Source organism: Perna viridis, chromosome 10, assembly GCF_037379345.1.
Source record: "Perna viridis isolate PV_CMFRI_1.1 ecotype Kerala chromosome 10, ASM3737934v1, whole genome shotgun sequence".
In the NCBI taxonomy this organism is placed as follows: Eukaryota; Metazoa; Mollusca; class Bivalvia; order Mytilida; family Mytilidae; genus Perna; species Perna viridis.
In genome coordinates, this window is record NC_142454.1 from 34,373,767 (window position 1) to 34,386,271 (window position 12,505).

The 12,505-nt window shown below is 33.3% G+C and overlaps 1 protein-coding gene across 15 annotated transcripts in view; it reads left to right on the top strand.

Moving 5' to 3' along the window:
- LOC148605539 (uncharacterized) overlaps positions 1 to 12,505 on the top strand; it is a 44,579-nt gene that overhangs the window by 11,365 nt on the left and 20,709 nt on the right. For 4 of the 15 annotated variants that reach the window (XM_088550174.1, XM_088550173.1, XM_088550175.1 and 1 more), the window contains exons 2-6: positions 118 to 281; positions 2,510 to 2,675; positions 3,268 to 3,282; positions 4,360 to 4,498; positions 5,139 to 5,252. In XM_088550174.1, coding sequence (XP_088406300.1) covers positions 209 to 281; positions 2,510 to 2,675; positions 3,268 to 3,282; positions 4,360 to 4,498; positions 5,139 to 5,252 — 507 coding nt within the window. In that variant the 5' untranslated portion in view covers positions 118 to 208. The remainder of the gene's footprint in view (positions 1 to 117; positions 282 to 2,509; positions 2,676 to 3,267; positions 3,283 to 4,359; positions 4,499 to 5,138; positions 5,253 to 12,505) is intronic. The other 11 variants (XM_088550184.1, XM_088550183.1, XM_088550185.1 and 8 more) reach the window with 7 other exon arrangements.

Sequence of the window (12,505 nt, forward strand, 5' to 3'; positions counted from 1 at the left end):
ATGTATTAGTCTTTTAGATTTGTATTATTAAATAATGAAATCAAATCATTTTCATGCTTGATATATTTTACAGTAACACAGTGTTTAAGTAGATATACCCTGTATTATTCTTTTCAGATCATGTTGGAAGTAACATGATTGATAACTTTCAGTAAAACCGTGAAGATGTATTGTTGGTTTTGAAGGAAAGAAGCTAACAACAAAAAATATGGCATCTTCCTCAGGGGAGATAACTCAATCTCCAGGACAGATTGATGAGGGTGGCAAAGTTACAATTGATGGTATGTTTATATTTGTAGATACCAGATAGATACAGCATTTTAATTTCTTATCGACAAAACATTTTGTATGTACAGTATCTAAGAACTATGCTGTGAATTATTGCCTATTTAACTTCAGTTTAAGCATATACATGTAATGGGCATTTTTTTTTTACTGATGTCCCTGCAATTTAGGTTGCTGAAACTCTTTATAGAACAGATTTGAAGCTGATTTAGCATAATGGGGCATACCATGTGTTTATCTTTGTCCAACGTCAACTTCTCGTTTTCTATCTTGAATACAACTCCATTAAAGCAGGATGGAATATTGTGATCAGGATGTCCCTGTCTGTTCAACAATTACACTTATCTACCTTCAGCTTCTCTTTAACCACTGGATGATTAATACTTCCCTATTAATAATAAAATAATGGTGCAAGTGTTAGCCTATTTTGTGCCATGCTTTCAGTAATCATAGTGAAAGGGGAGGGGTTAAGGGGTACCAGGACAGCTGTGTCCTATGGCTGTATTCAATTAGTTTTGTTTTTGTTAAGTCAGCATTACATGTACATTTATGTGTAGATGTGATTCAAAAATCTCCATTTGTACATCTTAATAAAAATTTTCAAGTGTGTATTAATGATTAGACAGACATAGGTTTTATGAAAAAAAATCCTTATTTAATTCTGTATAACTGCTATAGTATGTTCATTCATTATTAAGTATTTCAGTAACATCTGTGGGTCTTTAGAGGATTGTTATGAAGTAAAGTAAAGACACATCATTTGGAATAAATGTAATATTACAGGATGTATTGATACATTGATTTTGTTACCCATTTGTTCGTCATCTCTATAACATTATGATGTGTTATAGTTACGCAAATTTTAATAATATACATGTGTAACTTTTTCTTAAAAATAAAAACATAAAATTGCAACAAAAAAAATTATTGACACCTTAATATTACTAAATATTTATAAAAAACATTTGATTTTACCAGTATGAAATAGTAGTTATGACTTGTCAGTCCAATACCTGACATGTTCAAGTCAATAACTTGAGGCTTATTGTAGGTTTTTTTTTCCTGAAAGCTTAATGACCATAAGTTACAAATCAAGTTTCCAACAGATATTTGCATTCCAATATTATATCCCTTGATCAGCAGAAAATATTCAAAAAGTACACACTTTTTGACATAGATTATACTGATATGTTTTATAATTGTGAGGGTCCTGCCCTTCACTAAAAGTGGAGAACATCCCTCACAGTGATCAGTCTGTAACAAATTGTGTCCAGGCTGTAAGTTTTTTGTCTTTTGATGGAGGCTTTTTTTATTTGGCATAAGGGTAGATCAACTCAAGTGAGTATGTTGCACACCATCGTTGGTGGCCTTTGACCTTGAATGTTGACTTTTATTTTAATGATTTTTGCATAACTGTTTTGTCCTTTGCTATTTGGCATGAGGGTAGAACATCTCAATACAATGTTACACATCATGGTAGGTGTCATATGACCTTGAACTTTGACATCAAGATCAAATGTATAATTTTTGCAAGACATATTTATGTCTTGACTGTAACATTTTGGTCTTTGTGTAGGTATATATTTTGATATTTGGTATGAAGGTAGATCTGCTCAGCACAATTTGTCAAGTTCCATGGTTGGTGACCTCAAACCTAGTACTCTGATTTTAAGGTCAAAATTATGATTTTTGCATAACTGATTTGTATTTGTGCTCTAATGAGTTTTGTATGATACAATGAACTTGTTGTACATGGCTGATATTTTTACCACAGCAGTGCTCACAGGAAGGATTCCACCTCAATGATATATGGTTATTCCTTATCAAGAAGAGGTCACTTCTTTGCTCTTTTTAACTTATGTGATCTGTGAATCACTCATTGAGATTGAGGATATGATATTCTGTTCTATAGAAGTAATCTTTTATATGTTGTAACCATCAGACACTAGTCTTGTTTGTATACTGTCTTGTTGCAGTAAGATTCTTCCCTTTATGTCTAAAGCCCCAGACAATAGTTTACCAATTACTACACTAAAACAAGCAGTTTATTTGTAGAGAAGTTCTAGGTTACTAAATTTTGTCATAGTAACCGAAGAAAATCTTATTATTTAAGTGGTTACATCCTTTTTATCTATTTTAGACATGTTTACATCTGGTCTAGCAACAGTAATATTTCTTATTGTAAATATCCTTGTTTCAATGAAGAGTCCAAATATCCATGTAGATTGCATTATTTCAGAAGGTCGGGAGGGAAAGAAGAAGAAATTTCGTCCATTTGAAGCAGTTAGGAAGTTTTTTAAAGGAGGGAAGAAGGGAAATAAGTCTGAGAGTCGATCGCAGTCACGGTCATTACAGATGATCAATGCAGAGGATAGTGATGATGATGGAGGGTTTGTATTTAATTATTATTTTTTTCTAAAACTGATGTTGTCATTGTATGTATGCACTAAGCTTAAATACAGCCACATAAATGTAGTTGTTAGAATGATTATTTAATAAGAGCCATCAAATCAGAGGCTCAATACTTTACTCATATATAAAGGAGAATTAAAATTTGACTGGAATCATTCCTACTAAAACTTACAGGAGCCACTAATATGATCTTAAGCTTTAACTATGGGGTTTTGCATTGCAAGAACAAGATTTATAATAAGAATGTTTATATTTTGTGAAGTAATATAATTGTTATATTATCTCATATAAGTAAGCATATGTTTTGACAAGCCCTTATGAAGTGCCCAATATAGAATGTTCTTGTAGCAAAAAGTAATTTTATACATGTACTATTTAAAATCAAATTTCACCAAGATGAGAGCTCCTGCTTTAGGTTTAACATTGTCAGTCAGTCAAACTTTGTGTATAAATAGAGACATTACTAATGAGTTGACATAAAAGAGTATACTATTATTCCTTTGGGAGCATCTTCATCTGACCAAAGTCCTTCTAGCTTATTTTATATACAAACTGATTTTGAACTTGTAGAGATGCCAGTGATGAGTAAGTACACCTGCACTGTTTCCCTTTCCTGAATTTGTTGAAATTAAAACATTTTTCAACACTTTCAAGTTGCTACAGTAATGTCCTTTGACAGTTCTGTAACTTCAGGACTCAGGAAAGTTTGTACCAAGCTTGACATTAATTGATATTACTCATTTCCTTAGTATACAATATGACTACTTCATTTCTGCTGATATATCCAAACTGCTTCTATGTACCCAATTCTAGCTTCCCCCTCTGACAAAAATACTTGATATATATATATATATATATATATATATATATATATATATATATATATATATATATATATATATATATTAGTTAGTTAGTTCTTCTAGAGAATTCCTTATAACATTTTTATATCTTTATTAATGAGTTCCCATTAATTAAAATAATTATAACAATGTTTTTATTATTACCAATTAAATCACAATAAAATTAACTTGCATTATATGTATGTACTTTTAAACTTGTTTTGATTTTTCTAAAAAATGAAATAATTAAAGCAAGAAATAAAATTATTGAAACTTGAGTAAGTTATAATTGAATTATCTTCCAGGTATTTTAGACAATTTAAGATACTACCCAACAATGGGACATTTCCGGTGTACTGGTACACTTGGTTTTGATCTTTTGATTGTAGATATTTGAATAGATATTTAAAGTTATATACCCCTTACTACAAATTCTATGGCCAAAAAAAAAAATAATTGTGGACTGATAATGGTAATGTATTGTCATTGACTCTCTGTTATCATACGATTATTGTACTACTAGTTGTTGGACCTGAATCTAATTTTTCCGCAAAGGAAATTTTGATAGATAAAGGGTGATGCCCCTAATTGTTTTGGAATTATGGGTCATGAAATTTATAATACTTCATATAAATTCCTTATTTCATGGCAAATTTCAAAATTTAAATTACAGGTCTCACAACAGGAACCACTATTAGGTCATAAATATTTTTTTTCTGTTCATTCATGCCAATAATAATAATTTCACATATAATTAGCTACAAGACAAGTTTCAATGTCTATGGTTTAAGGTAAAATTATTTTTGTACATTTTCTGTAGATTTAGAAGAAGACATCGGATGGGCGAATGTAGAAGTATGTCTGAAGATAGTGTCTTCCATCCAGAGGTTAAAGAAACTAAACATATGGGCATTAGAAAAACAGCAATATCTACAGAGTCACTTCATATTGATTTCAAGGTGAGAGAAGTTTCTCATCTATGATACATGTACACTGAAGGGGTATAAGGCATGTATTTTGTATATTAATATTCTTGTACTTGTATAGACATTGTATTGGTTTCATAATAAACTATGGGTTGAAATTTATAAATATTAATGCCTCTGAGAATAGTATTATGGTTTTTGGAATGATATTATGCATATGCTTATGTAACACAGTTATATAATTGGTCCGAATATTTTGGATAACATGTAAGAACTAACTAATCATGCTTGGTTTCTTGGTTTTCTTCTGCATGAATAGGTGTAAACTTACTAGAGTTCAACTCCAAAAAATATTTTTCCTAAAGTATATGGTGTGCTTTCTGAAATTGAGCATGTGTTATTGTAAATTGAGAATATTGCATGCATTGATTCTTGTCATTAAAGAGGAAAATGCAATTTTAACTTTTGCTGTCTTAAAATAAATCCACCTTCATTCATATAGAAAAGTTGCTAGTATTTCTTCTTGTGATTACAACCCTTTACAATAATATAATTGTATAAAAAACCTTCTGAATTTCTGAATTTACAGTATTTGGTTGTTGTATATATTTTCTGGTTAACACTTTGCATGTGCATGATATGTATGTTTATGTATTAACATATTGGTTTTCAGAGTGAATTGGAACGTAAGCTAAAAAAGCGTTATTCTCGAGATTTAAATTCAAGTGATGATGAGGCTCTCCCTAAAAGCCCAACACCACCAGTGGATATGGGTAGCGATTTCAAGGTGAGTGAAGATGTAGCTTCCAGCAAAGTTGGCAAGGAATTTCTTTTCAGCAATATAGGTCATTTTATTTAGATGGAGTTAGATATGCCAGCTGATGTTGCAATTTTATTAGTTAGCTAAACAGCAGATATAAAGTAGGCCAAGTGGTATGGAAGTGATTCTGCAAAAGTATTTCTTTTAGGTCACATACACTTACTAAATATGATCAGAAACAAATCATCAATTTCCTCACTTCTAACATTTCAAATGAACCTTAGGGACCAATCATACTAGTGACTTTTTATATCATCTGCAAATAAAAACTTGGGGGTGTATAGGAATCACCAGATAGAATAGTCCTATATACATAATCCTTTCCTTTTCTTCAATCTTGAAAGGAAACATACATAAATATCTAATGTAAAAGATCTTTCATGATCCTTGCTTGTCAAAATCTTCAATCATTATTGAGGTTCTTTTTTATTCTTTCATTAAGAAAACAGTATCTTAAACAAGCTTAATCTGAAAACAAGTCACAACATGGATTCTCCAGGTGGTTTATGTAAAAATCAGACAAATCCTATTTATTGGCGACACAACCTAAAGTTCTTCCCATTGAAATTTGGTTCTAATATAATGTTTATATCATACAAAAAGTGTGTATGTCACAGATTATTTTAAAATCCACAATGGATGGCTCAGAAAATGTTTTTAAAATTCCCTTACAAAGCAACTAAATTTTGCACAGAATTTAAAATTATCTCCCTTTTTCAATGAACTGCTTTCTGTGTAATTTATTTCTCTTTAATCATTGCAGTTAATGAAAAACCAACATTCAGCTTTGAGAAAAGATGCATTTGTGATGTGAACATGATGAACAGTTTCTGATAACAAAACTTGTCATGTGCCACCCACTGCTTTGTTGTTGCATAGACACCTTTTAACTTAAAGGTTGAAAATTGCTGTTGACTTTAAGTTCATCCTTCTGTTCATTGTAAGGTTGAGGAACATTTTGTCGTTTAATACAGTTAAATCTAAATCAGTCTTATTCAAGTCCTGAATAATCTGGCAACCTGTGTAAACATATTTGGAAGTCGCTTATTGTATTATTTTATGCATTTACACCTTTGTAAACGAAACAGCTGTCTAAACTGGACCATGCTTTTAGTTCAGAAGGGGTTCCCACCGTATCTAAACCATATCAACAAACCTTCAGTTCAAAAGGAGCTTTCACTGTACATAAATATTTCCCACCTTAAGGTACTTTTGTCAAATCAGTAAGAATGATAACAACTCTTAACAAATACTTTTATCATAACAGTTCCAAAAATAAGTCTATAAAAATAAAACTTAAAAATACTTAGTCTAGTGATAATTGCCACCAGCATAACAAATTTAATAGTTATGGGCCTCTTTTCAATGATTATACATGTGAAACAATATAAACATAACAAACTATGCTGACCTGATTAGTCAATGGATGTTTGTAAATATTAGTTACTCAGGTGGAAAGTCACATGTTCTAAATACAAATAAAGTAGTCTTGCTGAACTAACATGAATTTGTTAAATTCAAGAAAAAGTAAAATTTAACATTTTTAAAGTAAAATGGGATTTTATAAAATATATATTTACCATCATAAATTCTGAGTAAGTCCATCTGCGCAAGTCAAGCAGGCAGAATCCCCTATCTAAAAATATCATCCAATGGGATGACCTAATAGTAGCCATCTACCCTTTATTCATCCATTTAATTTTCGAAAGTAAGCAAAAAGCTATACAAAATATAACAGGGGATGAAGGGTTGGCTGAGAGGGACCTATAATTTATGATGGTAAGTATTCATTTTATAAAATCCCATTTTACTTTAAAAATGTTAAATTTTATTACAAAAAATATGTTACCATCTTACCATCATAAATTCTGAGTAAATTTTAAAATTAATTAAAAAACACAGAATCTAACATAAAGCTGAATCCCCTGAACCAGAAGATGCAGGAGGTAAAACAACTTTTTGTGTCATTATCAAAGGTCCCTATGAAAATAAGCCCTCGGCTTGGGAAGATAATGATCTTAGGTAATGAGAAATGAATGAATTTTCAGTTCTCCAGAAACCTGCTGATAAAACTTTCTCTAAAGAAGTACATGTATTATTAAACAGTGCCCAAGATGTAGAAATAGCTCTAACATCGTGGGCTTTAATGTTCAGACTAGACAAAGATTCTTCACTAGAAGAATTGTAAGCTAACTGAATGGTCTTACAAATCCACGTAGATAATGTTTTTGCTGATAAAACATTTTTCTTAATAGGAATAAATAGCCTAGTATTAGCCTTAGCTCTATTATTACAGGTTCTTTGTAAGTAAATGAGTAAAATTCTGATAGGACAAAGTAGTTTACAAGTAGTGTCAATAGGCAATGAAGGTATAACTATTGGTTCTGAACCTCTACTAGGAATCTGATTTTTGGCTAAAAAAGCTGGATCAGTTAAAAGAGTGACAGAAGATTTATCTCTATTGAACCATAGACATGAATCAGAAGTAGACAGAGGATGTATTTCACTTCTCCTACCTGAAGCTAATGCCAGTAGAAAACAACATTTATATGACAAAAAATTGATTTCTACTACTTCAGCTGGTTCAAAAGGAAAGGTTTTTAAAGATGATAAAACCAAACTTAAATTCCATTAAGGAATTAAAACCTTCTGTCTAGGACGTTCAACAGTAAAATTCTTAACTAAAAGAGAAATGTACTCATTACTACCAAAATCAGGACCACCAGACAAGTGGATAGTTCAGGAAATAGCAGAACGATAACCTTTATTTGTGGAAGGAGACAATCTTCAAAAAGGTAGATAAGAAGTTCAGCTAATTGCTGAACAGTAATTTTGAGAGGATCAATTTCCTTCTCACTACACCAACTACTGAAGATTGTCCACTTAGCTTTGTGTACGATGTTGGTAGAGTCTCTGACTGCTCGGGAGAGATGTCTGGCTGTTCGTTCAGAAAAGCCTCTCTCCTTGAAACTATCCTTGAGAGAAGCCATGCGAAAAGATGTATATTCTCTGGATTGGGATGAAGAATCTTGCCCTTGAACTGGGAAAGAAGATTGTGTCTTACCAGAGGTAAGAGTGGACAAGCACAAGACAGTTGAAGAAGATCTGGATACCAAGCTTGCTTTGGCCAAGCTGGAGCAATAAGAATGATATGACATTGCTCCGAAGCAATCTTCGGAAGAACTGCTGACAGAAATCTGAATGGAGGGAATGCATATCCGAACATTCCTTCCCAAGGAAAACTCATGGCGTCTACTGCATAAGCTTCTGGGTCCGGGACAGGAGACACGAACACCTGAAGTTTGAAGTTGAGACTTGTTGCAAATAGGTCTACATGAGGAGACATCCAATGAAGAGTTATTGCTTGAAATACTGACTGGAGAAGTTCCCATTCTGTATTCACTGGGGCTAGAGTTCTCGATAGAGAGTCTGCTAAGACACTGAGTTTCCCTGGAATATGATGAAGTTGAAGTTGATTGCAAAAAAAGAATTTCTTTTGCAAGAAGAAATAGCTTGAAACAATGAGTTCCCCCTTGGTTAAGTAAGTAAGCAACAACCATCGATTGTCGGATACAAGAACAAGAGACTTGTTTTGCAGAATATGCTGAAAATGAGAGATTGTCAGAAGAACTGTTTTCATCTATAGAAAATTTATGTGTTCTTTGAGTAAGTCTGGGCTCCAGACCCTTGATACTGAACGACCTTCCAGATACGCCCCCCAACCGAGGTTGGAGACATCTGTGAATAGAGTCTGATTGGGAACTGGAAAGGACAGAAGCTGGCCTTTCAAAACATTCTCCTGAACAGTCCACCATAAAAGGTGGGGAGACAATTCCTGAGGAAAAATTGGAATTTGATATTCTCAATTCTTAGAAGATGGAAGCCAATGTTGAAGTAGATAAAATTGGAGAGGTCGAATGTGTAGTCAATCAAGTGGAACAACATCTGCTAAAGAGTTCAAGAGACCTAGTAGCTGAGGAACTTGACGAGCAGAAACTGTTTCCTGAGAAAGAAACTGATGAATTTTCAAGCTGAGGTTCTGAAATTTTTCCTGAGGAGGTAGAACTAGTCCTAGATGAGTCAGGTAATGTTCTCCCAGAAAAGTAAAGTCCTGAGAAGGAATCAGACCTGACTTTTTCCAAGAAACTATGAACCCCAGGGAAAGAAACAGTTTGATGACAAGGTCTGTGTTTATGAGAAGCTTGTCTTTCAACAGAAAATCATCTAGATAAGAATGAATCTGAATGGCCTGAGAGTGAAGATGAACTATGGCAGTCTGCATAACCTTGGTGAAAACTAGAGGTGCAATAGATAGGCCTAAAGGAGGAAGAGCAATATCTTTCAGTAAGGGGGCTACAGCAGACAAATAATGTTCTACTGTACCTAGTGCATGAGAAGCATTTCTAAGAAGATTCTCAGTTTTAGACCAGACAGACTGAGAAAGACACAGTCCATCCACAGGCTTTGAATTAATTGAAGAAGAAAAAACTTTATCACAAGACGGAACCAACTTACCCAAAATGGAATTGAAAATATCATAATCCTTAGATCGGAAATGATCATTAAAGGAAGTTATACCAAAACCACTTACCTTGGGAAAATGAGACTCATTGGCTATGATACCTTCATTAATAATTTGAAGAGAAGTGGACATGTGATTGGATTCTGGGAAACTAGTATGAGACTTAGGTAGGTCATTAGACATACCACAAAAAACTTCAAAAGTTTAAGTGAGTCTCTAAGGTTTGGGAGGTGACTGAAATGGCACCTTATTGACGTCTCTCATAATAAACTGAATCTCTAAGATCCTTCTAAGTAGAAGGAGTATCCTCACTTTCAACAGCCTTGTTGGAATTGGTAGGAGACTGATCAATAACAGAATGAGCAGTATTACAAACCGAAACGTTCTGAGGAAAATTTACGTTCCTAACAACCTGGGGCCACTGAAAAGTATTCCTCATCATCACTATCCTCATGTTCACTTTCAGAGTTGAGAACTGTAGGAAGTGGAGTCATAGAGGAGCTAGGTGTGGGTTGGTTGGTATTTTTTCTCCAAAGCTGTGAGGCGATTGGAGACAGCAGCAAACTCAGAAGATATGGATTGACAAAAGTCATCTAAAACACTCTTAAACCCATCTAATGAGTGGGGGGGAGTTAGTAACCTGATTAGACTGACACCTAACAGAAGAGGTAGGTGCAGTTGCAGGTATAGTAACACCATTAGAAAGCACTGCTACAGAAGGAGCAGGGGTTGACAAACTAGGTGTGAAAGTTTGAGGACCAATAGGTCCAAAGTTGTTACCATAAGGCCAGAAGCCTGGAAAAACCTGACCAGGAAAACCTGGATAAGGGTATGTCTGAGGCCAGGGATGTCTTGACCAAGACATGGGGTTATTAGCCGAGGAGGGCAAAGTAACACCACAGTAAGACACTGGAGGCCTTGAACCAGGTAAATTTAGACCCACAGAAACACCAGAGGTACAGTAAACTGAATCCATGGTGTCTACTGGCCTAGATACTGTTAGAGTTACCATATTTATAGCAGGGATTACTCTATTACTATCCACAGAACCTACAACGGGGGTCTGTGGAATAGTAGTGTTAGTCACCAAAGTTAAAACGTCAGTTGATTGACTAGACACATTTGGAGTAACCACTTAACTATTGTAAGGTAACGACCCATCCAAAAAAACATCATTGCCAGTAATGGCTTGAAATGGGCTGTTAACATTAAACTCCATAATAAAGTATCAATATACAAAAATAATAAGTATATAACAGAAAATTCCTCAAAAAAAGGGATTTCTAATATTACAAAATTTCAATATTATTCTCAATATAATTTACCAAATATGTCTTCTTGCGCAGTTGGAAATTAAATGGATGAATAAAGGGTAGATGGCTACTATTAGGTCATTACATTGGATGATATTTTTAGATAGGGGATTCCGCCTGCTTGACTTGCGCAGATGACTTACTCAGAATTTATGATGGTAACGTATTTATTGTAATAAAATTGTTTTTGCAAGTGGTTTAGTTATGTTATATCATGAGTCCATATCCCATGTGAATAACCTGAATATCTAATACTATATCTATATTGGTGGCTTTTCAGTCAATGTGTGTTTTATGATATTTTTTGTTTGATTTTATTTTTGTACTGTTATCAGTTTGTACAAACTTTGCATTCTGGTGCAGTGGGAGATAACTCTACATCCCCTCTCATAATGCTGTTACATTTAGTACATCTGAAATGCTGAAAGTATAACATATATGCATGATGCATATTACATTTGAATGATTCAGCTTAAAGATTAAGATTGAAGATTTGCTCTTAACCTTAATGATAGTAATTATGATGAACTTCAAGTGTTGGTTTACACTGTTAAAACAGTCATGTCAATAGTTTCATGGTGTAGTGTGCCCAGTATTACAACCAGTGAAGTATTTTCTTTATTCCATAGATAAAAAGTTACATACTGACAAGTCTAAACTGTGCTGTATAAATCTTTAGTACAACTACTCCAGTATATGTTTATATGAAAAGTCCTGGTGACTTCCGTAAAGGAGTTTTGCAATGGATGGGTGTTTGTTTTTTTTTTCCACTATGCTCAGTTTTTAAGAATTGTAATTGTTTCAGTACCAAAGGACAAATGTTCTGGTCTATTACATCCAACCCATTTAATACCTGTTTTATGACCTAATTTGTCTATGAGATATAATAAAGAATGGAAATGGGGAATATGTCAAAGAGACAACCATTCGACCAGGAATAGGAAATTGACTACTCCATGTTTACGAATTGGCAGATGAGAGTCACATCTACATTTTTACACACAAGTTTTTTGTGTGTAAATTCCAATTCAATGAAGCGCTTAAAGAAAGTTCAACCAATCAAAAGGCTTAGATAAAGGTCATTATGGGGTCAGTGCAATAGACTCCTCAAGGAGACTGCGCAATAGTACATCGACAGTGCAATAGATCGCCCTGTCTTGAATAAATTTTGAAAATAGAGAAAAATATGTGTATATTTAATAAACAAGATAAAACCTTATAATTAGGTAATAATATAAATTATACAAGAACTGCTTTTGATAATAGTATTAAACATTTCAGACATCTTTATGTGCTTGTATAGATATAATTCATTCTTTTACAAATTTATTTTATATTGAACTAGTTCTAATATCGACCAAAACTTTATACACGTATATTTATAT